Source organism: Panthera uncia, assembly GCF_023721935.1.
Source record: "Panthera uncia isolate 11264 chromosome B3 unlocalized genomic scaffold, Puncia_PCG_1.0 HiC_scaffold_1, whole genome shotgun sequence".
Taxonomy (NCBI): domain Eukaryota; kingdom Metazoa; phylum Chordata; class Mammalia; order Carnivora; family Felidae; genus Panthera; species Panthera uncia.
The window spans coordinates 63,101,892-63,126,163 of NW_026057582.1; the positions used below are offsets into that span (position 1 = coordinate 63,101,892).

Below are 24,272 nucleotides of genomic sequence, written 5' to 3' on the forward strand. Positions count from 1 at the left end.
GAGTAATATATGAAATTTAGTATGAAATTTATAGTAAATATGAACTTTACTATAAAAATAGTAAAGTTCTTCCGTAACGTGTTCAGTCAATTTCAATCACCAGTTGTCTTGCAGTATTTTTCTTTTTTTCTTGCAGTATTTTTCAACCATTTCCTTCCGAAGGCTAAAAATGTCTTCTATTTTACATATTTGAGCATTGTCGCCTGTCACACACATACACAAATTGTTGTTTAAAAGCTGCCATGTTCAAATTGAAGTAAGACTTATGCTTACAGTGGTAAATATTCCTGGATTAATAGAGTTGTAGCAGACACACACCGAAAATTGACTGAAGTCTGTGGTATTAAAAAGACAGAAAATTTATCTAGTTTTAGCAAATGTCAAATCACCAGCTATTGCTTTTAAGATTAATAAAAGATGTAATGGTTTCTAGATAGCCTCTAAATAGAGATTACTATGAATGGAGAGGTGATTTACCAACAGTCACCACAATGAGATTTCTTTAAAGGTTACAATCATCAGTTATTTAGCTGAAACACTGCTGAGAATGCCTGGTCATTTCTTGAATAATGCATAATGTTCATTGTAGATTTGATCTGTATTATAACAATACAGATATTTCTAAAATCATGGAAAAAACTATCTGTTACCTTCCAATTGCTTAACATATCATTTCCATGAAGTAATTGACTCGGGACATATTACACACTGTCACCTGAGTGTTCTTTCTGCAAGCATAACTTGTAATAATCTATACAGAATGGGCATCACAAAACAAACTCATCAACCTTTATAGACATTTAAGAAAAGATGTGATGAATACAGGGCAGAGTGAAGGACCTTTCTGAAGCAGTAAATTAAAATGATTAAATTTCTATATAGTTGTGTGGGACAAATTTAAATTTAAGCTTTGAAATTTAATTATTAACATGAACAACTCATCACATTAAAAAAAAAAAAAAGCATTGCCTGCATCGTGTAAGTACTTTTCATATAAATTTCCAAACGCCTTTAGGTTTATTCAAGAGACTGCTTGGAGAAGCACAAAGTCTAATGTCTATCGTTTTATTGTTGGATTATGAACTGCACTTCACATGATGCTGCAGGCTATTTATATAAGCTTGTTTATCCACATGAACTTCTTCAAGGGCACAACACAGAAGACCTTAATAAATTAAAATGAATTTCTTTTGATGTTGTTTCATGAATGTTTGATCAGAATGAGGAACAGGTTTGCATTAAAGAATGAGAGTAGAGCAATAAAGTATACACATACTGTACAGCAGAACCAATTCACAGAAAGTGTCCACTGCATTCCTAGCAACTTTTGAGAGCCAGAGTCAACTGGATAGAGTCACTATGCTTCACACCTTCACTATCATCAGTTTACTGATAGTGGGAGTACACATGTACTGAATTGGATGTTCTGCCATTATCTGGATGGAATTCTCAAAATAATAAAATCTCTTATCTCCTTCCAGACGCTTAAATATCCACCCTAACCTCCCCATTTTTCTCCTTGACATCAGTATGTCCTTTCATAGACTGAAATGCCCACGAGAGCAGAGACCATATTTTATTGTTTTTTATCCATCTTGATCATGAGTAGTTTAGAGTTTGACTGACTGAAGTTCATAAAGTAAAAATGAATGATCAGTCACAGTCAGAAGCTGAGAGAATTCTCACCTGGCATGCTTGATAAAGGGGATGCAAATCAAATAAAATTTCTAGAAACGATATGATGTGATAGAGCACTAGACAGAAAGGTGAAACAATGGAATCTAGCTTAAGATCTGCTAATACTTAACTGTAAACTGTTTCTGTAACATTTCCCTGGTCTACATATGAGGGCATGGTTTTACATGAGCTGTAGTTTTGCATCTCTACAAGGTCATGATTCCAAAAGTAAGCAAGGGGAGGGTGCCTGGGTGGCTCAGTCAGTTAGGCTCCAACTTCCTCTCAGGTCATGATCTCGTGGTCCGTGAGTTTGTGCCCCATATGGAGTTCTGTGCTGACACCGTGGAGCCTGGAGTCTGCTTCAGATTCTGTGCCTCCCTCTCTCTCTGCCCCTCCCCCACTTGAGCTTGGTCTCTCTCTCTCTCTCTCTGTCTCAAAAATAAACATTAAAATTTAAAAAAATAAAATAAAATAAAAGTAAGCAAGGTTACCACATTGCAGAATAATGGACAAACCATGGAACCACTTTTTACTTTGGTAACCACCACTACCAAGGCAGCCTATAAACTGCCAGCTCCTTTAAAAAAGAAAAATGGAGGTGTGCCTGGATGGCTCAGTTGGTTAAGTAACCAACTCTTCATTTCAGCTCAGGTTATGATCTCACAGCTCCTGAGTTCGAGCTTGACATTGGGCTCTGCGCCAGCAGTGTGAAGCCTGCTTGCGATTCTCTCCCTCTCCCTCTCTCTCTCTCTCTCTCTCTCTCTCTCTCTCCCTCTCCCTCTCCCTCTCTCTCTCCTCCCCATCCCTCCCTCCCCCCCCTTCTCCCACTCAGTAGCTCTCCAGTTCTCTTTCAAAATAAATAAATAAGTGGTAATAAAAAGATAACTGTGCTAAACAACCTCATACAAGTTCAGTCCCTTAATCAGTCCATTTCAAAGCGAAGAATAAGGACGTATTTTGTACATTCTGTGACTTCTACCCTGTTGCACCTACCCTTTCATCTTATATGATTTGGAATAAACATGAAAGCAGTCTAATGAACAAACTCTTATGGATACAGTATATTTACTAAGATTACATTCACATCTTCAGCTTGGGAAAATTTGCCACAACTTTAGCATCTGGAACACAGATTGATATATTACCAAGCTGACATCTACATTTTTAAGAGGAGAAGGGCTGAAAAGGGACAGCATGAATGTGCCTTAGTTTGTCCATACTATGCTATGTTACACTGACATCCAGCCCTTGACAGCTAACTCTGTTCTATGTTCTCAGCTTCTGAATGCCATTCTTACACTCTAGAGAGATAATCTGTGAACTATGGCTTGTGGGCCAAATCTGGGGGCAGCTGCCTATTTTGTTACGCATGGTTTTATTAGAGCACAGCCACACCCTGCTGTTTACAGATTGTCTATGGCTGAGTTCGTGCTACTGTGGCACAGTTCAGAGCCCCTCAAAGCCTAAGCCTGTATATTTCCTATATAGTCATTACAGAAAATATTTGCCCTGCTCTAGAGGAAAATAGCATCTAGAATTTAAATTCTGATTTTCCTTCTCTCGTAAGCGTAAGAAACATTGCAAGTACCAATGGCAGAGATATAACCAGATTTACACATGCATGGATACACATATGATGACACTTCTAAGCACACAATTGTAAATAGTCATTGCTTTGGATCCTTCATTTTAATCTGTATCCTCTGTATCCTCTAAGAGGTCAGGGCTCCCTATTAGAACCCTTTCAATTCCTACAAAATTCCTATAAAAGCCATGAGCACAGGGACTTCAAAGGTCACTGTCAAGGTGTCATCACTTAACAAAAGAACCTAATTCCTCTCCCAGAGTTGCCCACAATTTTCCCAATTATCCAGCTTATGCCCACCAAGGGTCTAGAGACAAGGTTAGAGCACAAGAAACTAGCAGATCCCTTAAGTCCTAAGCCTTGAATAACACATCGTTTAAGACAGAGAATCAATGGCCAATATCACATATACATCAATAAAGATACGCATGCATATTCACATGCTAAACATGCTATAAATTACTAGAAATTTCACTAACACGTAAGAAATACCTCTCTTGCATATCAGAATGAAGAAGGCCTAAAATCTTTCATTAGTGAGTTTTAAGAGTGACTGCACCAAGGATCGGGAGGACAAACATAGGTTTAGATTTACAAATCTTGGGCATTATGTATGGCAACTTGAAACATTAACATGAATTATTTGTTTTATTAGTCAATAAAGTCATTACTCAAAATGCCTACTACAGTTGGGCTCAGCTTCCTTCCTTTCTTTGGTTACTAAAGACAGAAGATATTAGTTCCACCCTTTAACAAATATTCTTGTACTCCACCCATCAGTAATAATTTGCATGAATTAGCATAACGCAAATTGAACCCAAGAAGCATTTTAATGTAAGTCATTTCATTCTCCTTTCTCTGAAGCCTTGCATCAAGTGATAGAATATTTAGGCTGACAGACGTTTTGAAAATAAAAAAGAAATAGAAGAGGTTTATTTCACCTTCACATGGTGTCTTTCTCATGCAGAGTTCAGATTTCCACATTTGTATCCCTTTAAAGGATTTGATATGCAGGAAAAGAAGAAAGGATGATGGTAAACATTTCATCTTAGAGACACCTATCGACCACCATATTCCAGAACAAACAGGGGCTTAAAACTTACCTTTTACTGATGTGTTAGGTGGAGGGCCTTCCATTCGCAAGTTCCACGGAGGGTCCCCTTGGTTAGCAAAGTCCCTCATTTTCAGATAGCTAATTGTAAGTCGAATGATGGATGCCTTGTCAAGCTGGCTAGTGATGGCTGCAGGAAGAGGCAACAACTTGGCCAATTCATAGAACTCAAAATTTTCTTTTCCCCGGCGGGAGCGAGCAGCATCTCGGGATTTCTCCTTTCTCAATGCTTGTAAACTGAAATCAAAGGAGTGAAAAAGTGTCATTTAAAACGTGTGGTTCTGACATCAGGTAGAAATTGTTTCCTTTTCATTTCCTTCTTCCCCCAGCAAAAATCTACCAAAATCTTCTTTCAAATCCAAGGGCCATAATAAAATGATTTCTAGACAATGTTCACTAAAACCAAAAATTCTACCTCTGGATTTAAACTTACATGCGGTAATAACAGCAAATAAACTTACAGGCAGTAATAACAATAGCTTGCTTGTTAGGTTTTTCCCTTTAATTGGCCATGCATTGAGATACATTCTTTGTTTCTAAGACATAAGATTTACAGGTAATACTTGGTGTTATCAGCTATAAGCAGCAGAAAAGATGAGGCTAGTATTCATATATTTATTCTCAGGCTAATGATTTTGTTCATTTAATTGTTATCACTGTGAGATTTTAAGGCACCAAAAGCACCTTTACTTCAATTATCATCATGGGGAACAAAGGGTAAACATCAACATTTTATTTGTTGATTCTATGAAGTGTGTTTATGTGCCTCTAGCCCTCAATAAGGATCATGATCTTAAGTCAGATAAACATCACACTGAAAATGAAGATTTCAATATACTTATAAATATGTTGATAATTGGTTGATAAGAGAAAACTTTAATTCTTTATGAATGACTGCACATTAGTAGATGGATAGATTCTCTAAGATACTAGAGAATAAAATGCATCGCCTGGAGAAGTCAAACTTTAAGATAATATAAATTTAATGTTGAAAGATAAAGCCCTGTATGGGTTATTAAAATTTATAAACATTATAGACATATTACTTCACAGAAAAGGCAACAGGTGGGATCCAGCATTTTCCTTTAACTATTCATGTGCATTTCTGTTTGAAGTTTGCTCACATTGCTGAGGGCAGAATCTGGCACAACTGAAGTTGTGTTTGAGCATCTGACAGAATTCCACCTGTTCTGAATGGCTCTGTTTTGTGTCTGACAAGAAATAAAATCAAAATAAGACCCTGATGATAAGTAATTGGGCAATATTTACAGTAAAGTATCCATTTCATTGAACTCCAAAGGCATTTTAAATCTTTGAACCTAGCTTTCTGGTTTCCCATTATAAAATAACCAGAAAGAGAGAAACAAGCAAGGAAGCAAGACCAGAGCAATCGATCAAAATGAGTTCAGCAGTGTAGCTCTGATATCCATTAGTATAATATGGACAAGAACATTTCATATTACATTATAGCATACCTGATGGTGTTCGTGGTAGAAACACTTTACTCACTGCAGACACTCTGAATATCTTATTGAGTATCTACATAATTTAAGTAATGCCATCACACCGTGATCAAATACTCACTAAGCCAACAACCCCACCAGTTTCACAAATATTCTACATTAGCTAACCAACCTATTTCTCACAACTAGACAAGTTAACGTTGCCGTTTTCAGAGTCACGGCAGTCTCAGATGAAAACCTTTGGCCCTTAATGTCTCAGGTGATAACCTCCGGGAGAAACATTGCTAATTCACAAGGGAAAAGCATGGCATGCCACTTGTTTCCCCAAATCATGGCTGGCCTTTACATGATTGTACTAATTGGCAATTTTGGCTTGTTGAAAATTGTGTAAATAAAGTGAGAGATGCCTTACAATCTGATAAAGTTTAAGTATACCCAGGATCTGGGTTGACATCTTAGGGCAAAAGAACCATTCATGCCCCTCCCTTTATGTAATAAAAGCAATCTATCTAACACCACTTAGGTCAGCTGTGCCCAAAGAACTAGGTCTTTTGAGATGTCTTCTCTACCTCTTGTAAAGTGCAGTGGTTCAAGTTCAGCACTTTGCTCTTTTTGTGTTCTTGTAATCAAATAGTACTCCAGAAGGTGGGCTCAACTTACAACTGTTGTTGTTCAGTAAGTGACTATGATGGAGCACTAGAGCAGAGGTTGTAAACTGAAGGGCCCCTGGGGTTAAGGCAGGGAATGTCAATGAGTGAAGAGGCCTGATGGCAACTGTGGGGCAGGAGAGGACAACAGCGCAGGCACACACAGTCTCAGTGGACTGCTGCTCTGGAGGAGGGCACACCTGCTGTCGTCAGATTCCCAGTATTGTTGTTTCTAGAGAACAAAATCTCAATTTTTATATGGCATTTCCAATCTTATGTTATGTTTTAATTTTATGTTAACCAATTAAAGTTTTAAAAAATAATGCAAGCCTAATAAAACCTGTCATTTGGTCAGTAAATGAGGAGGGATACAGTTTACAATTGGATAAGAATTTGGGAGGCCAATTTTGAAAGGCACTTTTACATGAATGTTCTATGTGACTTTCCCTTTATACATGTCACTCAAAGCATCACAAATAGGCTCATCTGTTATCTCATTAACATGACTAATTTTCATACCAGGAATTTCTTTGTTTGACTGAAACAAGTAGAACATGAGGCCATTATCCTGAAATTGCTATTATTGCATAGGCTTAGCAATAGTTTAAGGAAAGAATCTAATTCTATGGGGGTAGGTGGTAAGAAAAAACCAAGATCACAGGGAACAACTCAATGGACTCCAAAGGGGAATGCATAGACATTAATGCCTTCAGAAACTCTGCCCAAACACTGTCCTCTGATATTTATCTAAAATACCACTGGGCCAAACTTACTTCATGTGTTCCTGACCCACCTTCTTGTTTTTCTCCTCTCCTCCCCTACACATTTTTTTTGTGTTTTTTTTTGTGTGTGTGTGTGTGTTTTTAATTTTTTTTTTAACTCAAACACTCTGTGTTACCCTACTCGAGTAACTGTCCTGGCCATAATCTTAATAACAAAGGGTTTTTCATTATACAGACCTCACAGTTCAGAAGTCTTTCAGAATGACAGCACTGTATCTATAATAAGTAGTAATTGGCTTTAAGGGCAACAGCAATAAAATGCAGTCAAAGGATTACAAAGGTCATAGAGATGTTGATAGAATAGATTAAGCTAAAGATGTGTAGACAATGACTCAGACTGTAGATTAATCTTATGCCTGCTTTTGGGAAGTACAGCTTAGTTGTAAGCAATTCTCAAATAGAATTAAAGACTACATTAAAACGTAAAATAAACTATGTGTTTGCACATTCTGTTCTAAACCAAAAATTATGGTTGTATTTCTACAATACCAAAGAAAGACAGGAAATCACGAATATAACATTATGATCCTGATCTGTGCCATATAAAAAATGATTAAACTTCAGATCAACAAGAAATGACTCCCAAACTTCCCACTGCTCTGACGTTCTTCCACCTAGTCTTTGGGTAACTTTGGAAAAGGAGACTCTTCCTTGATCCTCAGCAAATCAAAATTTCAGTTCTCTTTGATGACAATCTTATCATCCTCACCAATAATTACCAAAAACCAAACAACAAAATCAGCAATTTCAGAAGATATATATATATATATATACACACACACGTGTTTTATTTATTTATTTATTTATTTATTTATTTATTTATTTATTTATAAGTAAATCTAGAAGTACTTTGCAAACTGTGTATATATTTGGGGGAAGATAGTAAATGATTTTCAGATTCTCCAAAGGGCTTCTTCACCCAACCAAAAGGATAATACTCTAGAATCTAGAATTTCCTCTTATAAAATTTGTAAAGTTAGACTCTCCACTCTTACTGTCATTGATGTTACCATAATTAACTTTCCTAAACAACACTGTTGGCATAATGCATGTTTCTGCTTAATGCTTGGCAAAAAATTTTCCATGTTTCTGAAGATATACCTTTAACCATAGGTAACAAGCCATCAAAAAATTAATAGTAATGAAGATTTAGAGGACAATGCTTATTGAATGTAATTTTTTTAATCCTCTCATATATTTTAAGTTCCCTGGCAAGTTTTCTGGCAAAAGTCCTGATGAAGGAATTATAAGACCCATCCTAGCCATTCACAAGCATTGTGATTTTCAGTAACAAATCTGAGCCTCAATGTTATTATTTTACAACATGAGGATGGCCAAGAAATCTCCTGGACCAGTGCAGTGGCTCATACGATAGTTTACCATTTACTACCATGGAAACTATGAATCAGTGAACCTCTTAGATAATTCTAGATTTTACGAATTAAGATAGTTTATGAACTCTAAATGGGGCAGAGAGCACTTGAGAGTTTTACAACAAAGAAAAATTTTAAGAAGTTGCAAAGATTAGGAATGCTGACAGTATAGTCAACCCATCTGAAAACTTTCTTGGAAACCACAGAGATTAGGAGTGAGGGTTCTGCTGCCAAGCTGTGGGTATTGGCACCAACTTACAACTACCATGTCGGCAACCTTCACTAGGTGTCTCAGCCTCCTTAGGCCTCAGTTTCCTCCTGTGGAAAATGGATGTGATAATTTTATCTACTTCATAATATTCATGAGAGTAATTGAGCCAATATATGTAAAGTACAAAATGCCTGTCATGTGGTAAACAGTATCTAAGTAACAACTATTAGCATAATAATCATGAAACTTTTTTTTAATCATAAAACTTATCTAGAGGAAAAAAACCCAACTGTTTGAATCCTAGTGCCCCATCTGATTACTACAGTATTTCTCTCTCCATAATTCTTTATAAGTTTATTTGACCAGGCTTCCTTTATACATCTTACAGTGTCTCTAATTCTAAACTGTTGGCTTTTTTCATTTCTCCTCTCGAACTCCATTCTCTATTGTCACTTAGGACCTTCACTTAGTAATTTCCCATGTAGTGACTGTAGAAATCAAACCAATGGGAATAAAACCAAAGGCCTAACTTTTCCTTGATGACAACCCTAAAACTGCCTATTAAACTCCTTTCGTGTTTTCTCAGATCATGATTATCACTTTAAGCTCTGTTTGATGCCTCTCTCAGCATGTCTTCCACACTAGTAAAAAGTAGAGGTTAAATTTAAACGCATGGATTATGGAACCCGAGTACCTGTATTTAAATCTCAGTTCTATAACTTAACTGATTATGTAAACTTGAGCAATTTACTTCATCTTCTGCCTCAGTTTCTTTCATCTGTGAAATGGGGTGATAGTACTATATGCTTCATAAGGTTCTTGTTGAAATTAAACTAAATGGGTTAATTATTGTAAAATACTTAAATGGTACCTGACACACAGTATTACTATATAAGATATATTAAAATAAAACCTAAACTTGGGGCGCCTGGGTGGCTCAGTCGGTTGAGCATCCGACTTCGGCTCAGGTCATGATCTCACAGTTCGTGGGTTCAAGCCCCACTTTGGGCTCTGTGCTGACAGCTCAGAGCCTGGAGCCTGTTTCAGATTCTGTGTCTCCCTGTCTCTCTGCCCCTCCCCTGTTCGCGCTCTGTCTCTGTCTCAAGAATAAATAAACATTAGAAAAATAAAAAAAAAAAACCTTTAAAATAAAACCTAAACTTGCTTCACACTGATTGTTCTATGCTTTGAGGTCCACAACACTCATTTACAATGTACACACTGTGTCATCAGTATGATTTCTACTCACTGGTTATGACATATCACATTGTATACTTAAAGCAAAATATAACTCCTTTATTGCAAAGATATTGCTTTTTCACTATAGTCTTCCTTATACCTTAGTCTATCAGCTGTATACCACAGGTTTATTTAATGAGTTTTCAAGTAAAATATGTATTTCATTGATGAATGATTCAAGGTTCACAAATCAATGATTTTTTTACTAGAAGAAGTAAGTGAGCATTTTTTTAGTTCACTAAACTAGAAAAAATGGCATTCAATTGCAAGACAAGCAACTATGCTTATATACCAAAAAAAAAAAAAAAAAAAGAATATCCAAACAGTTAAGAGAATGAATTACTCAGGAGAATTCTGAGAACTTCAGTAAAAAAAACTTCAAAATTTCAATGATCCTTATTAGTCAAAACAATTTTATGAGTACTCTGGGAGAAAGGCGATCTTTCAAAATAGCTTTCAAAATCTCACAAATCTAGAAAGCTCTCCTTGATGTCAAACAAAACCCCAAATCCAGAACCATGGAGAGCTCACCCAGATTGCCTGGGTGAGTGGGGAGAAATGTCAAAGTGCCAGCAGCATTTGCTGCTTTAGCTTCCATACTAGGAGCAAGGCCAAATCAAATTCTGCTGGAGACAAAACAAGCAAAAGGTAACAACTGAAAAAAAAAAAAGTAAAAAGTTAAAGAACAGGCACTGCCACTATAACAGAGCCAGTATTATGAAATTGACTCAGTATTTGCAATCTCTCTAAAGCTGCCACGGAACTGGATAAAGATGTCAATTATTTATTGGGCCACTTGTCCATGGCGGAAAAAAAAAAAAAAAAAACCAGATAACTTTGGACTTGATGACTCATTAAATTAAAAGAGGTAAGTTATCCTTTGTGGCTTATCAAATTTAGCTTTGCAAAATTGATTACTTTGATTTCCTACTTCACAGAAATAGTTATGATGATTATGGAAATAATATAGCTGGAGATCTACAGAGGATAACAAGGAGCAAAGATAATAATTGTCACAGAGGAACAACAAAATTAAGTCAACTTAATCAAATGTTTCTTCCTCTCCTATTCTTCATAGCCAGATTTTTATCATTTCTTTTTATATAATTTATAATTGTATTTGTGGAACAGTTCCTGATATGAACATTATCAATAGATTCACATGATCTCTACATGAAAATCTTCTCTAGGCTTCAATTTTAACACCTTCATGTAAGTTTTTTAATACAATGACCAGTCTCTATAAAACAACACAGCAGATTTTGGTCTTCGAACAGTAGGCCAAAGGATAGAGTTAGAACCACTTTAAATTTTGCCTTTTTAAAAAGTACTTCTAAGAAGGCAGAAAGGCAGGTTTTTATGGATTTTCCTACTTGTTTTGCTTAGGAGAACCCAGCACTCCAGACTTCTACTATTTATCAATTAATCTGGCATGCAGCCTCAAAAGAAGAAGGTCGACCTGTATTAAAAATGCAGCCATCAAAAATTCATCAAAGGTTTCAGCATTTTAACTCATGAACCTTTGAACACCTGCATACTTGTCAGATCTCTGGTCATAGTTAACAGTGAAATCTATAGTGACTCCAATACCTACTCCTGGCCTGACATGAGCAGAATGAGGAGGATTCCCAGGGAAAAAGTAAAGATTCTATAAACACTGCTTGCCCTTCTTTCATTACTTTCAATAAAACAGCCCAACACACATTGGCATCACATAGAGTTCAAAGTCAATCAAATCAACCTACTGCAAAGAAAAAAAAAATCTTTCAGTATTTTTCCACATCATTGTAAATATTGGCTTTCTTACAAGGCAATATAATTGAGAAATGCATAAACAACTATTATCTAGTAGGATTATGCACTGCATAGCTCACAAATTGGAGTCTTTTAATGTTCTCCAAGAAAAGGTAACAATTTCAAAAACCTTCCTTTAACGTGTGAAGAAAACAGTATAGTGCATGCTGGAAGTTAAAACTGGAACCTTCAAGTTCAAGGTAAGAACTCTGCTGCTTAACTAATGCACTGCTCATAGCTGTCATCATTAATTTATGTTAGCCTCTGTAAACATCAAGAGTATAATAGGCCAATTTCACAACTAAATATAGATGCACATTTTGCCCTTATATAAATGGCAGATTGCTGCTGTAGATCATTGCTGCAGCAACACGTCAGTAAAGATGCACTGTTTGATGGTCTGATGCTCACACAATATATAAAACCAGTTGTAATGGTTGTTTGGAAGCAAAGTGTAACATAGCAGCAAAATTTCATTTGTTCCACAAACTCAGGATATATTAAGCTTGGCTGACAAAGACTGTTTGATGTGCTAAATCAGTTTGACCTTCATTCTTGCTTTATTTTTCTCATTTAACATGTGAAATGACCATTATTTTTCCCCATGTAAGAAATATGAAATTGACTGCTTTAAAAAAGTGTCAAAAACATCGGCAACTGCTAACATTTGATAAAGTATCAAAGTTAAGATGCATCCTTAAAATTTTTCACTAAGATATATTCTCATTGAATAATCATGACCTATTTTTGACTTGTAATAAAATAGATCAAAAGAGTAATTAGAGCCATTCAACTGAATGCCTTCCCTCATCTTCAGAAAATGCCTTGTGTATGTTTGAACTTAATAATTAAATTAATTGGTTTTAGCCAATGAGCGTTTTTATTCTTAACACTTTAAATAAGAGGATTTAATTCCAGAATGAGTCATTAGAATAGCAATAAAGAAAGCTGAGAGGTCTGCACAATCCTTTTCAACCAATGTTCACCTTGATTCAAATAATCCTTGAATGAACCACAGCAAGACCAAACTATTCATTGTATGCTTTGGTGTCTGCCAAAAACCTCATGAATCAAAGTGTTTTGTTCTTCATTTTCCCCCAGAACTTTAAGCTGTACAACTGGCAGTTCCATAATAATGGAAAAACCGCAGCTTTATCAAGTAATTTCTCTCCACCCAATAAAGAGCACTTTACCTTGGAGCAACTTGTATATTTCACACCTTAAATTTCTATTTACCAAATCAGCTAATCACTTCACAATTGAACTCAGAACAAAAAAAAATTATCAATTAAAGTGGTTGAAACTCCTGCAAATTATCATTTAGGAATGAAGTAATTGCTTTCATCAGGGCAGAAAAGCCCGCCAGAACAGAAATGTCACTTTAGATTAGTGTTCTCACTCCTGAAGCTATGGATGACACAGCTGATATAAGACTAAATGCCAAGACCAATCAATTGCTTTTGTGGCTCTGCTCTGAGCTGCTGTAAAAGGGGCCATTTTCTAGGATCTACTCTTCATTATAGTAAATGCTATCTCCTTGGTAACATAATTCCATTTCTCATAAATTCTGTCTGAGAGCATTGTCCTAACAATGGATGTTTGTGGAAAAGAATGCTGTTGGTTTAATGCACAGAATTAAGTGTGAATGGCTGTCAAACTGCTATAGTTTACTAGTTCTTAAACATAAATTGAAGTCTTATACATTAAAAAGAATTCTTGGGGAGAAATGAATGTCCTGAACAAGGGTAAGATATCGTATTTGAAGGCTCTGTGCTGCCGGTTTAGAATTTTGACTATTCTAGTATTTATCTGTCCTGTACATTAAATCGGTCAGCTCACACCAGAGGTGGGTGAACACTTCACTTACTTTCTCAGCAGTGTAGTTTGCAAATGTGAAACCTCAGAAGCAAATATGGACTCATTAGGCAACTGCATGTGATTTGTGAATAGCCACAACTGTGCTAAAAAGAAAAAAAAAAAGTGTTCTTTGAGCTGAGCCCTTCCTGGAAAGCATCCAGATCTTAATTTGTATTGTTCATCCTCCTGAAGTTACAAGAATCTGGATTGCAGGCTCCAATTAAAAGGAAATTGAAGAAGCTAATATAGTGAGAAAGCAGCAATTCCCTGCACTGTTCCCTTCAGGTCCGAAGTTTAGAAAGAGATTCAGCATCACGGGTCTTTGCCCAACATGGGATAAAGGCTTTCTCATCCTGGTGAGCACACATGTGTAACTTCCATTAACAGTAACAGGAGTCGTGAGCACACATTGAGAGGAGAGTGTACTGCTCAATATTTGAAAGGGTCAGAGCATCTCTGCTGAAAGGCAAAGGGGGAGGGAACGGCGGGCACCCTGTGACAGCAGGACATTTTACTGACCATGGAAAGGGCAATTGCTGGAATTGCTACCACTCCAAGGAACTAGTACTGATTTTCATTGTATCAATAGCAGGAAAGTACACATGACGTTTCTTCTTTTTAAGATTATTCAGTACCACCAAAGAACAGCACAATATTTAACGTAATAATAAAAGTGGACTTCTTTGAATGCTTACTCTATTTCAATCACAATCTAAACGTTTGAAATATTATCTCATTTAACTCATGGTTGCCAGTATCAGCAACAAGGGAAAAATGGTTAACAGCAACTGTGGAAGACAGAAAATCTTTGGATACTTTTGAAGCTAAAAACAGGGCTGCTTTCAAGCCCCTCTTTGGGGGGCCACCGTATGGGTTTTTTACTTTCTCTCAAACTTGCCACACCCTCCCCCCCCACCCCCACCAAAACCAGGAGAATTTTTGTCTTAGGGATGGCTGTCCGAAGATCTTGGACTTTTGGTGCTACAGCAGGACAATGCTGGGCAAACCAGGACAGCAGGCCACCCTGGAAGATTTACTGCCTCCACCTCACAAATAAAAGATCAAAGCACTGAGAAGGAAAGTAACTTGCCCAAAGCCAGTGAGGGTTGCAGCTGGAATTTGAACCTCGGCAACATGACTCAAGTATGTTCCTCTCACCACTGTATTACACCACTTCTATAGGAATAAAGTCCTCAGGATTCTCCCTCTTCCTATCATTTATATGACAATTAGGTTGCTGATAAAGTTTTACCTAATTTATAAACACCTATATAAATCCCATAGTTGTTATGAAAACATTAATTTCTTAATGAAATGTCCAAAAAAAGCCCTGTCTTTCAAGCTTATAAACACTGCAATTTGAAGTAGATAGATTTGCTGTTAATTGCTATACATCCCAAACTAAATTGCTTTGGAATTCAAATTCAAATGACCTTTTCTAGAGGGAAAATTCACTTTTTCCTTTAATTTTCTTTAAGTGTGATTTCAAACACTTTTGAAAGCACAACTAAGTGGGAGAAAGCTTTTGAAAACTATCAAGCTTGAGAAGAGAAACTTGGAAAGGAGAAAGCATGCTTTGACAAGTTTGAAGATCTTGAAGTATGAAAAATGAAAGTTATGGTCATGTGAACACTGAAAACAGCACATGCTTTTACTTGACATCAATGAACACACCATTACACTGTAACTGCCTGCATTCCTTTGTGAAATAGAGATAATTAAGTAAAATGGTCACCCTTTCTTTGCACACTACAACTGAGAAAACAGGTCTTAAAAAGACTATATACTCTATCCCCTACCTATCGGTTTAAGACATTATTTTTATTTAATCTTCCATCAAGATTCCCAAAAGCACAGCATATGGTTGCCAGGGATGTGAATTGTTCCAATTTCTAGAGAACACTTTGGCAAATACATATCCAAAGGATTAGAAATTTGTCTTTTTTTAGCTAAAGCTAAAGATGTGAACAAATAAACTGCTAAGAGAATATTCACTGCCTCTTTGATAAATAAACTTCAGAAAAAAACTATGGAATATTCATGATCTTGAACACAGATGTTGAAAAAAATCTTCAATGGCTTGGAAATTTTTTTTACAATATATTAAGCAATAAAAGGCACCAAGTATAGTGGGATCAAATCACCACAGCTACGTATCTCTATCAATATATAGGTCTATATATAGGTCGATATATAGATAAAATATATCCACGTCTACCAAAGTATTTCTACATGGTAGAAATTATTTCTGTGGTATTTCTACATGGTAGAAATTATTTCATGGTAGTATTATTTCTACATGGTAGAAATTCCTTATGGAGGGGGTGGAGAGAACTGTAATTTTTTAAGTGTCTTCAATAAACATGTATTTTTATGTAGAATTTATGTTTTGAAAAAAAACAACATATGAAGAAAAAGCCCACAGCTAATATCATCCTCAATGGGGAAAAACTGAGAGCTTTCCCCCTGAGATCAGGAACACGACAGGGATGTCCACTCTCACCGCTGTTGTTTAACATAGTGTTGGAAGTTCTAGCATCAGCAATCCGACAACAAAAGGAAATCAAAGGCATCAAAATTGGCAAAGATGAAGTCAAGCTTTCACTTTTTGCAGATGACATGATACTATACATGGAAAACCCGACAGACGCCACCAAAAGTCTGCTAGAAGTGATACATGAATCCAGCAAAGTCGCAGGATACAAAATCAATGTACAGAAATCAGTTGCATTCTTATACACTAATAATGAAGCAACAGAAAGACAAAGAAACTGATCCCATTCACAATTGCACCAAGAATCATCAAATACCTAGGAATAAACCTAACCAAAGATGTAAAAGATCTATATGCTGAAAACTATAGAAAGCTTATGAAGGAAATTGAAGAAGATACAAAGAAATGGAAAAACATTCCATGCTCATGGATTAGAAGAATAAATATTGTTAAAATGTCAATATTGCCCAAAGCAATCTACACATTCAATGCAATCCCAATTAAAATTGCACCAGCATTCTTCTCAAAGCTAGAACAAGCAATCCTAAAATTTGTATGGAACCACAGAAGACCCCGAATAGCCAAAGCAATATCGAAGAAGAAAACCAAAGCGGGAGGCATCACAATCCCAGACTTTAGCCTCTACTACAAAGCTGTAATCATCAAGACAGCATGGTATTGGCACAAAAACAGACACATAGACCAATGGAATAGAATAGAGACTCCAGAATTGGACCCACAAATGTAGGGCCAACTAAACTTTGACAAAGCAGGAAACAATATCCAATGGAAAAAAGACAGGCTCTTTAAGAAATGGTGTTGGGAGAAGTGGACAGCAACATGCACAAGAATGAAACTAGACTACTTTCTTATACCATTCACAAAAATAAAATCAAAATGGATGAAGGACCTGAATATGAGACAGGAAAACATCAAAACCCTAGAGGAGAAAGCAGGAAAAGCAGGAAAAAACCTCTCTGACCTCAGCCACAGCAATTTCTTACTTGACACATCTCCAAAGACAAGGGAATTAAAAACAAAAATGAACTATTGGGACCTCGTGAAGATAAAAAGCTTCTGCACTGCAAAGGAAACAATCAACAAATTAAAAGACAACCGACAGACTGGGAAAAGATATTTGCAAATGACATATTGGACAAAGGGCTAGTATCCAAAATCTACACCAAACTCCACACCGAAAAAACAAATAATCCAGTGAAGAAATGGGCAGAAGACATAAATAGGCACTTCTCTAAAGAAGACACTCAGATGGCCAACAGGCACATGAAAAGATGCTCAATGTCACTCCTCATGAAGGAAATACAAATCAAAACCACACTGACATATCACCTCACGCCAGCCAGAGTGGCTAAAATGAACAAATCAGGAGACTATAGATGCTGGAGAGAATGTGGAGAAACGGGAACCCTCTTGCACTGTCGGTGGGAATACCAACTGGTGCAGCCACTCTGGAAAACAGTGTGAAGGTTCCTCAAAAAATTAAAAATAGATCTACCCTATGACACAGCAATAGCACTGCTAGGAATTTACCAAGGGATACAGAAGTGCTGATGCATAGGGGCACTTGTACCCCCATGTTTATAGCAGCACTTTCAACAATAGCCAAATTAAGGAAAGAACCTAAATGTCTATCTATTGATGAATGGATAAAGAAGTTGTGGTTTATATATATACAATGGAATACTACTTGGCAATGAGAAAGCATGAAATATGGCCTTTTGTAGCAACATGGATGGAACTGGAGAGTGTTATGCTAAGTGAAGTAAGTCACACAGAGAAACACAGATACCATATGTTTTCACTCATATGTGGATCCTGAGAAACTTAACAGAAGACCGTGGGGGAGGGGAAGGGGAAAAAAAGTTACAGAGAGGGAAGGAGGCAAACTGTGAGAGACTCTTAAAAACTGAAAATAAACTGAAGGTTGATGGTGGGTGGGAGGGAGGGCAAAGCAGGTGATGGGTATTGAGGAGGGCACCTGTTGGGATGAGCAATGGGTGCTGTATGGAAACCAATTTGACAAATTTCCTACTTAAAAAAAGGAAAAAAAAAAAGCAACATAAATATAATTTTTTGGAGTCCAAGTTGAGCCTCAGAAGCGTCTTGATACTCAAAGGCATGTTTCATTTAATAAAAGGTTTACCTGATAGGGTTTGTTATCAAATGCCAGCCTGTCATCACTTCTTGCAACAGAAGGGTGTAAATATTTGGAGGAAAAGCTTGGCTGGATCATTCCTCGAAGAGGAAATGCTTGCATGGAATCGGCAAAGCTGGGGGAGGTCTTCATCCCTTCCTGAGTTATCCCTCATGGGTCTCCACCACCAAATGACTGAGTCCACTAGCCACGCAGCCCAGGCTCCCCTAAATTCAAAAGCAATGCTGTTCCTCAGTGTACGCTGTGTCAGCTGTTTGGCTGGAGATGCATTGTGCTGTCACGTAGTGACCGGCTTTTTCTGGGATGGCAACGATAGGTTCTTAACCAAGAGAAAACAGACACACAAAATATGTGGGCTTCATGAAGCCTATTCTCAGATCCTAACTCAAGTCTTGGGTAAGAAGCCACCACAGTCGATGATATCTTAAGATCTCTACACTCTACAAGATTGAACAAACTATTGTAACTAGGGTCACTCACTGCCTTTTCATTGACTGCCGAACTTCACACCTGTTAATAGGTCTGGGCCCTTGGGGGTAAGTGGTTCCATGATACTGGAGTATATATATGCAGCAACCCAGATGCTTACCTGTAAGATTTAATTTCAGAAGTCATGATACTTCAACGAAGGTACTTTATTAAGTGGAACAACATAGGAAATATCTGTTTATTTCCAGGCTTCCATTACTCAGCCGGAAACCAAGTCCTCCATGGATCCTGCATTCTTCTGAAAAACCTTGATAGGTATTTACTCCTCTCTTAAAAATCTGACTTTGAAGAACTGTAAGTAAGTCATTCTAAGCCCAACCTAGTTACATAATGGATGATAAAGATAGGTAACGTATCAATGTATGAAATGTTTAAAATATATAAAATAAGAATAAAGTAATTAGGCACATTTCATGAGTTTGCAAGCTGTTCATGGAAAAACAAAAGGCTCTATCATGATGTAAGTACATATGAAACAAAAAAGACCCAGTTACCTCATTAATTGAAAGCCAGCACTGAATTTCCTTATTTAACATATAATTAACACAACTTTAATAGTAAAATGAATCCAAACTATGATAGAAAGTTCTCAGATATAGGAAAGCATAGGGTCACTTGTAAGGTGACATAAAAGAGACTGGCTAATTGAAATGGGGCAATGAAAGTCAGTGATGTTCTCAAGCGGCCCTACCATAAAGCGTCCAAAAATAACCCCAGTATCTGAATCTGTAAGCCACCAAAAAATTGGTTTAAAAACACAAAATGTATAACACGTGGTTGAGCACTTCCTCCCTGACCTTTCAGCCTAATACAGTCTTTGACCAAAATGGATATTCCATTTCCTTTCACCCACCTGCCAGCACTTTAAAGGAGCCCATTTTTAAATTTACCCTCTCTGTTCTCTCTGTACTTCATTTTTTTTTTGAGTGGGGTACTGAGATATTCATCTTAAAGAGTTTTCCCTCAAGGTGTCCTTCTGAGTTGCCAACAAAAGTCCCTTAGTCTTCAGTTTCACTTCTGAAAACAGCAGTGTTTCCCAGTAGCGTATTTACAAAGATAGTGTGGAGCTCAATAAAATACCTAGAGTAATGGAGCAACTTTGTCACATTCCCACGGTTGTGGACCTGACTCACTTTTCAAATACATATATGTGCATGTACACACGCATGTGTACATGCACACACACACACACACTCACATAAAGGTACCAATGTTGTTAGGGGATTAAATTATATATGTGGCTGCCTTTAGTTTTGACTTCTCTAATTACTCACCACTTCCAAAATTCTTAGAGGTGGTATTTGAGTATTACTAGCATTAGATAAAGTTGATGTTTCACTAAATGTGCCCTCATGATCCTTCAAATTCTGTTTTGTTTCCATTCATCTTTGGCCCCTCATTTTCTTCTATACAATTTTGCTCATTTGATTTCACCATATTGCATGTAATAAAATTCACATATACAGGAAGAGTAGGAAGTTGTTTGGGTTTTATGCATTTTTAGTCTCGCATAAATAAATTTACATTAGGGGTCACAAACTCAAACACCTGCAGGACCCAACAAAATTATACAAGCGGATAAACAGGACTAAATAAACGAGAGTAATGCAAACCTGATAATGGCAACCAGACCTCATTGTTGAACACGTTAACAAGGAGTAGTGGGGACTATGGCAAACTGGAGATTACTCACCCAGCCAACAGGGGTCACTCATTATTCAGGGAAACAAGCAAAGAAATATTTGTTACTAGATGGCAATAGGAACCTAAAGTTGCCAGGTCTTCCTTTTTAACAGAAGTCAGATATCTAGATTTTTTTAAAGTAAAACCTTCTGTTTTCTGAAAATGTTAGCATCTCATTTAAAAAATGGAACTCTTTGCAGGCTCCTATGGGTCTCCTTTGGCCTGTGGCAGTTAGCAACCTGTGGTTTAATGCCATTAATAACCTTCCCTGAGAGTATGACTTAATTACAGGGTACATAAGGTGTGAGATATGAAGACGTGTAGCAGTCAGATGACATTGAAGAAATTACGAAGAGGCATAAAATGGAAAGAAGTGAGGCAAGTTAAATTGGAAGAAACTATAATTATTCAAGTGACTGTGAGGGGTTGGATTTCTGCTTTTTCTTTTTCTGTTATATAAATTTCATAAAAATAATCAGGAAAAACTAGATAAAATTAGAATAGACTATTCCATAGGGTTTAACCTATTATTAAAAGCAGCTCAGAAAATTAAAAATACTGATAAGGTACATGTGTGCATATATCCATTTCTGACATTTAAGCTACAGTTTCAGTTCACCATAGTAGCATCATATATAAAAGATCTTTTATAAACATTAAAATAGCCCTTTTCACAATGAGTCTTCAGAGGGCAGTCCCTGAAAAATTAGTTATGTTAATGATTTCTTAAAAGTACATGCTAAATAAGGCTTTGTTGTTATTAGCACAGTAATAATGTTGAGAGACAGTGTCCTGCTATGTATGTCCTCAATATGTATTTGTTGAAAGATGATTATGCTGATGATCTCAATGTCCTTAAAAGTCATGATTAAAACGAGTGAACAACACATCCAGTAGTAGCGCTATTGAAATTACATTTGCACAGTTAATCAGTGCTCAGAATGGTATCACAGTAAAGAAGGAAGGGAAAGATGGAAGAAACACAGATACCCCCCCTCCTCACCAAATGATGCTAATAAACTGTTCCCTGTCAAAAATATTTAATTCTCAAAACAGTCTCATCTCCTTTCTACATGCTGGAAGTGGTGCTATAGTGAGCACCTGAGTCAAGAAGGGGACAGAGAAGTCAAGAGCCTGTCTAGCCTCCTTTGTTAATCATGCATAGTCTCATTCATAATACCAAAAATCACAATAAATCCTTCCTACAAATCAGGTAGAAATAAGGGAAACGTTTTTAAGGGGAAATTCTAGATCTTCACATAGTTATTGCTAGATATTTGCTAGATCTGTGTGTTTATATGTAACCAGAAATAGGAAAAAGGTGGAGAGAGGCAAGGCTCCAAAGAGAAGATATAAGAGATCACAGAAAAAGGATTTAACCTGGCATGGTACCTACCAATTAACATGAGATATTAAATCCCTATAAATTTTGGAATGACGGAGTAAGACAGCCATCTAGGGAGGCCTTCTGAAATTCAACAAGGTTTGGAACCACTGTTTTCCTATAGCTTAATCTCCTCTGCTTCTGGGTATGAGTTTAGGGTTAGTTGTTGGGTTGTTTGTTGTTTGCCTTCTTATTTATTTTAAAAGTGTGTTTAAGTTTTTGTGCATCTGCTTTTCTTACTGGAGCATCTGGGGCCTTCTCACTTCCTTCTGGCTATATGCTCCTCATCTCTGGCCGTATCCTTTTCCCTCTTGGGGAAGGGCTGACAGCTCAGGTGGAAGGGACAGCCATCATGTCTATATGTAGAGTCTGCTGCTTTGTGAAATTGATCAGAATGGCACATTCCAGTCAATTTCACTCACAGCAGGTGGAAGCAAGAGAACATTCCTATGTAAAAGTCAGGTACCGTTTTTCAAATGCATCTTCCAGGACTGATTGTACAGTAGATCTCAACTGAAAAAGCAAACACACACACATACACACGCAGCTTGCTAAAGTGCATCTCAGGGAAGACCTGCTACAGTTTGTGCACATCCCCCTCCCCACACCCTGTATATGCACTACAGTAAGGAATAGTGTATGCTCAACTGTAGGCTATAATTTTATTGATAGACTCTGATGACATTATAAAATCCATAAGGGCAAAGAGCAAGTGATTTGCTCATGTCAGTAGAAATCCAATACAAAATTACAGCTTTCATTTAGAAGCCTTTTTGGAACTTTTTTTTTTAATCAGTCATGATGCATGGTTATCAATACCTGTATTTGGACCATGATGACAAGAGAGGAAAAAAAAAATCAAGCCAATGCCTACAGAGAAAATAATCCCAAATTCTTCAACTGCACAAGGACGAGTCCTGATTTTACAAAATTCTATACAAACTGTGAGAGATATGGCAAGAAAACGAGAGAAAATTTGACTCATTTCATCAAGATCTCTTTATGTATTCATTTACACGCTACTATGTGCTAAATGTGGATTTAGATCTTAACACATAAAATCAAGTTTAGGTCTTTTATAGTGTACGTTACAAACAAACTGATGTAAACTTCCGGACAGTTTGTGTATAAAAAGCAGGCGTAAGGAAAAGAATGCCTCTTCACTCCCTATCAATGCGCTCCACTTTCAATGTGAGCTCAACAGGTATTATGTCTCATCTCGACATCATAAGCTTGGGTGAGAGACTTATTTCTCCTGAAGATCCACCCATCTATGCACTTCCAAAGCATCAATTTAACAGATCTTTAAGTGAGGTGGACGTCATATGGAAATGTCAGTGCCAAGGAAATCCTGCTACTCCCAAGAAGGAGGGAGTTCCTGTTGAGAAGTAAAGTTTCCTTCCTTTCTGTGCTCAGGATACTTGCATTCCTAGGTGGGAGGAGGCTACATGAGCCATCAAAGACAGGTCAGTCCTAGCAGTTCATGCTATCAGTGGGAGGTCCTAGACGGAACCAGGGTTTTTATAAAAGGGATTTGTAAGCAAGTCTGGACTAAAGCAATTTGAAGACAGATCATCTGGAAAATAAGTAGAGTTAATTGGGGAGGTACAGGTGGTCCACATAAGGAAGCTATTCAATGTAAGAAAATATATGAGAAAATCAGTTACTCATTACAATCAAAAACTGATCTGTAAGTAGTAAGACCTGGGTGCTGGGCCAACCGCTGCCACCATTAACTGTATGATTTTAGACAAGACATTTAATTTCTTTGGCTCTGTGTTTTGCCACTTGAAAAACAAAGAGACTGTTCTCTAGGATATCTTTACTCTTCAAGATTCTATTTGTGCATTTGTCACATAATATTAATGCGCTACTAGAGGATATGTCTAAAGCACATTGAAGTTACTACCCATTTTCCTTACAGTTTTAAAGTGGTATACCCTCTCCCAGCCTCCTCCACTTCTGACTGTTCAGCTCTTAGTGCGTAATATAATCACAGAGCCTTCAATAAAGAAATATGCAACCTGACTTACACATAGGATTCAGTGAAATCGCATGGTTATTAAACTTAGATAATACATGAAAACTGTCCTAACTAAAATTTCTGATTAACAACAATGAAATACTCCTATCTCCACCATCCCAAAAGAAACTTTGGGTCTTCTCAGAACTGACAAAGCAGAGCCCAGAACAACTACCCTTGAGTAATGGGTAACAATGAATATCAGTTGAACAAGTAGAGAAGACTATGGTTTATGTTAAGAGTTATACCTCCATTTTAAACATAAATCCTTTTTCCACTGGTGG

At 36.9% G+C, this 24,272-nt stretch overlaps 1 protein-coding gene across 1 annotated transcript in view; it reads right to left on the bottom strand.

Moving 5' to 3' along the window:
* NPAS3 (neuronal PAS domain protein 3) overlaps nucleotides 1-24,272 on the bottom strand; it is an 857,895-nt gene that overhangs the window by 589,451 nt on the left and 244,172 nt on the right. The window contains exon 3 of the mRNA XM_049612915.1: nucleotides 4,366-4,610. Within this exon, the coding sequence (XP_049468872.1) occupies nucleotides 4,366-4,610 (245 nt within the window). The remainder of the gene's footprint in view (nucleotides 1-4,365; nucleotides 4,611-24,272) is intronic.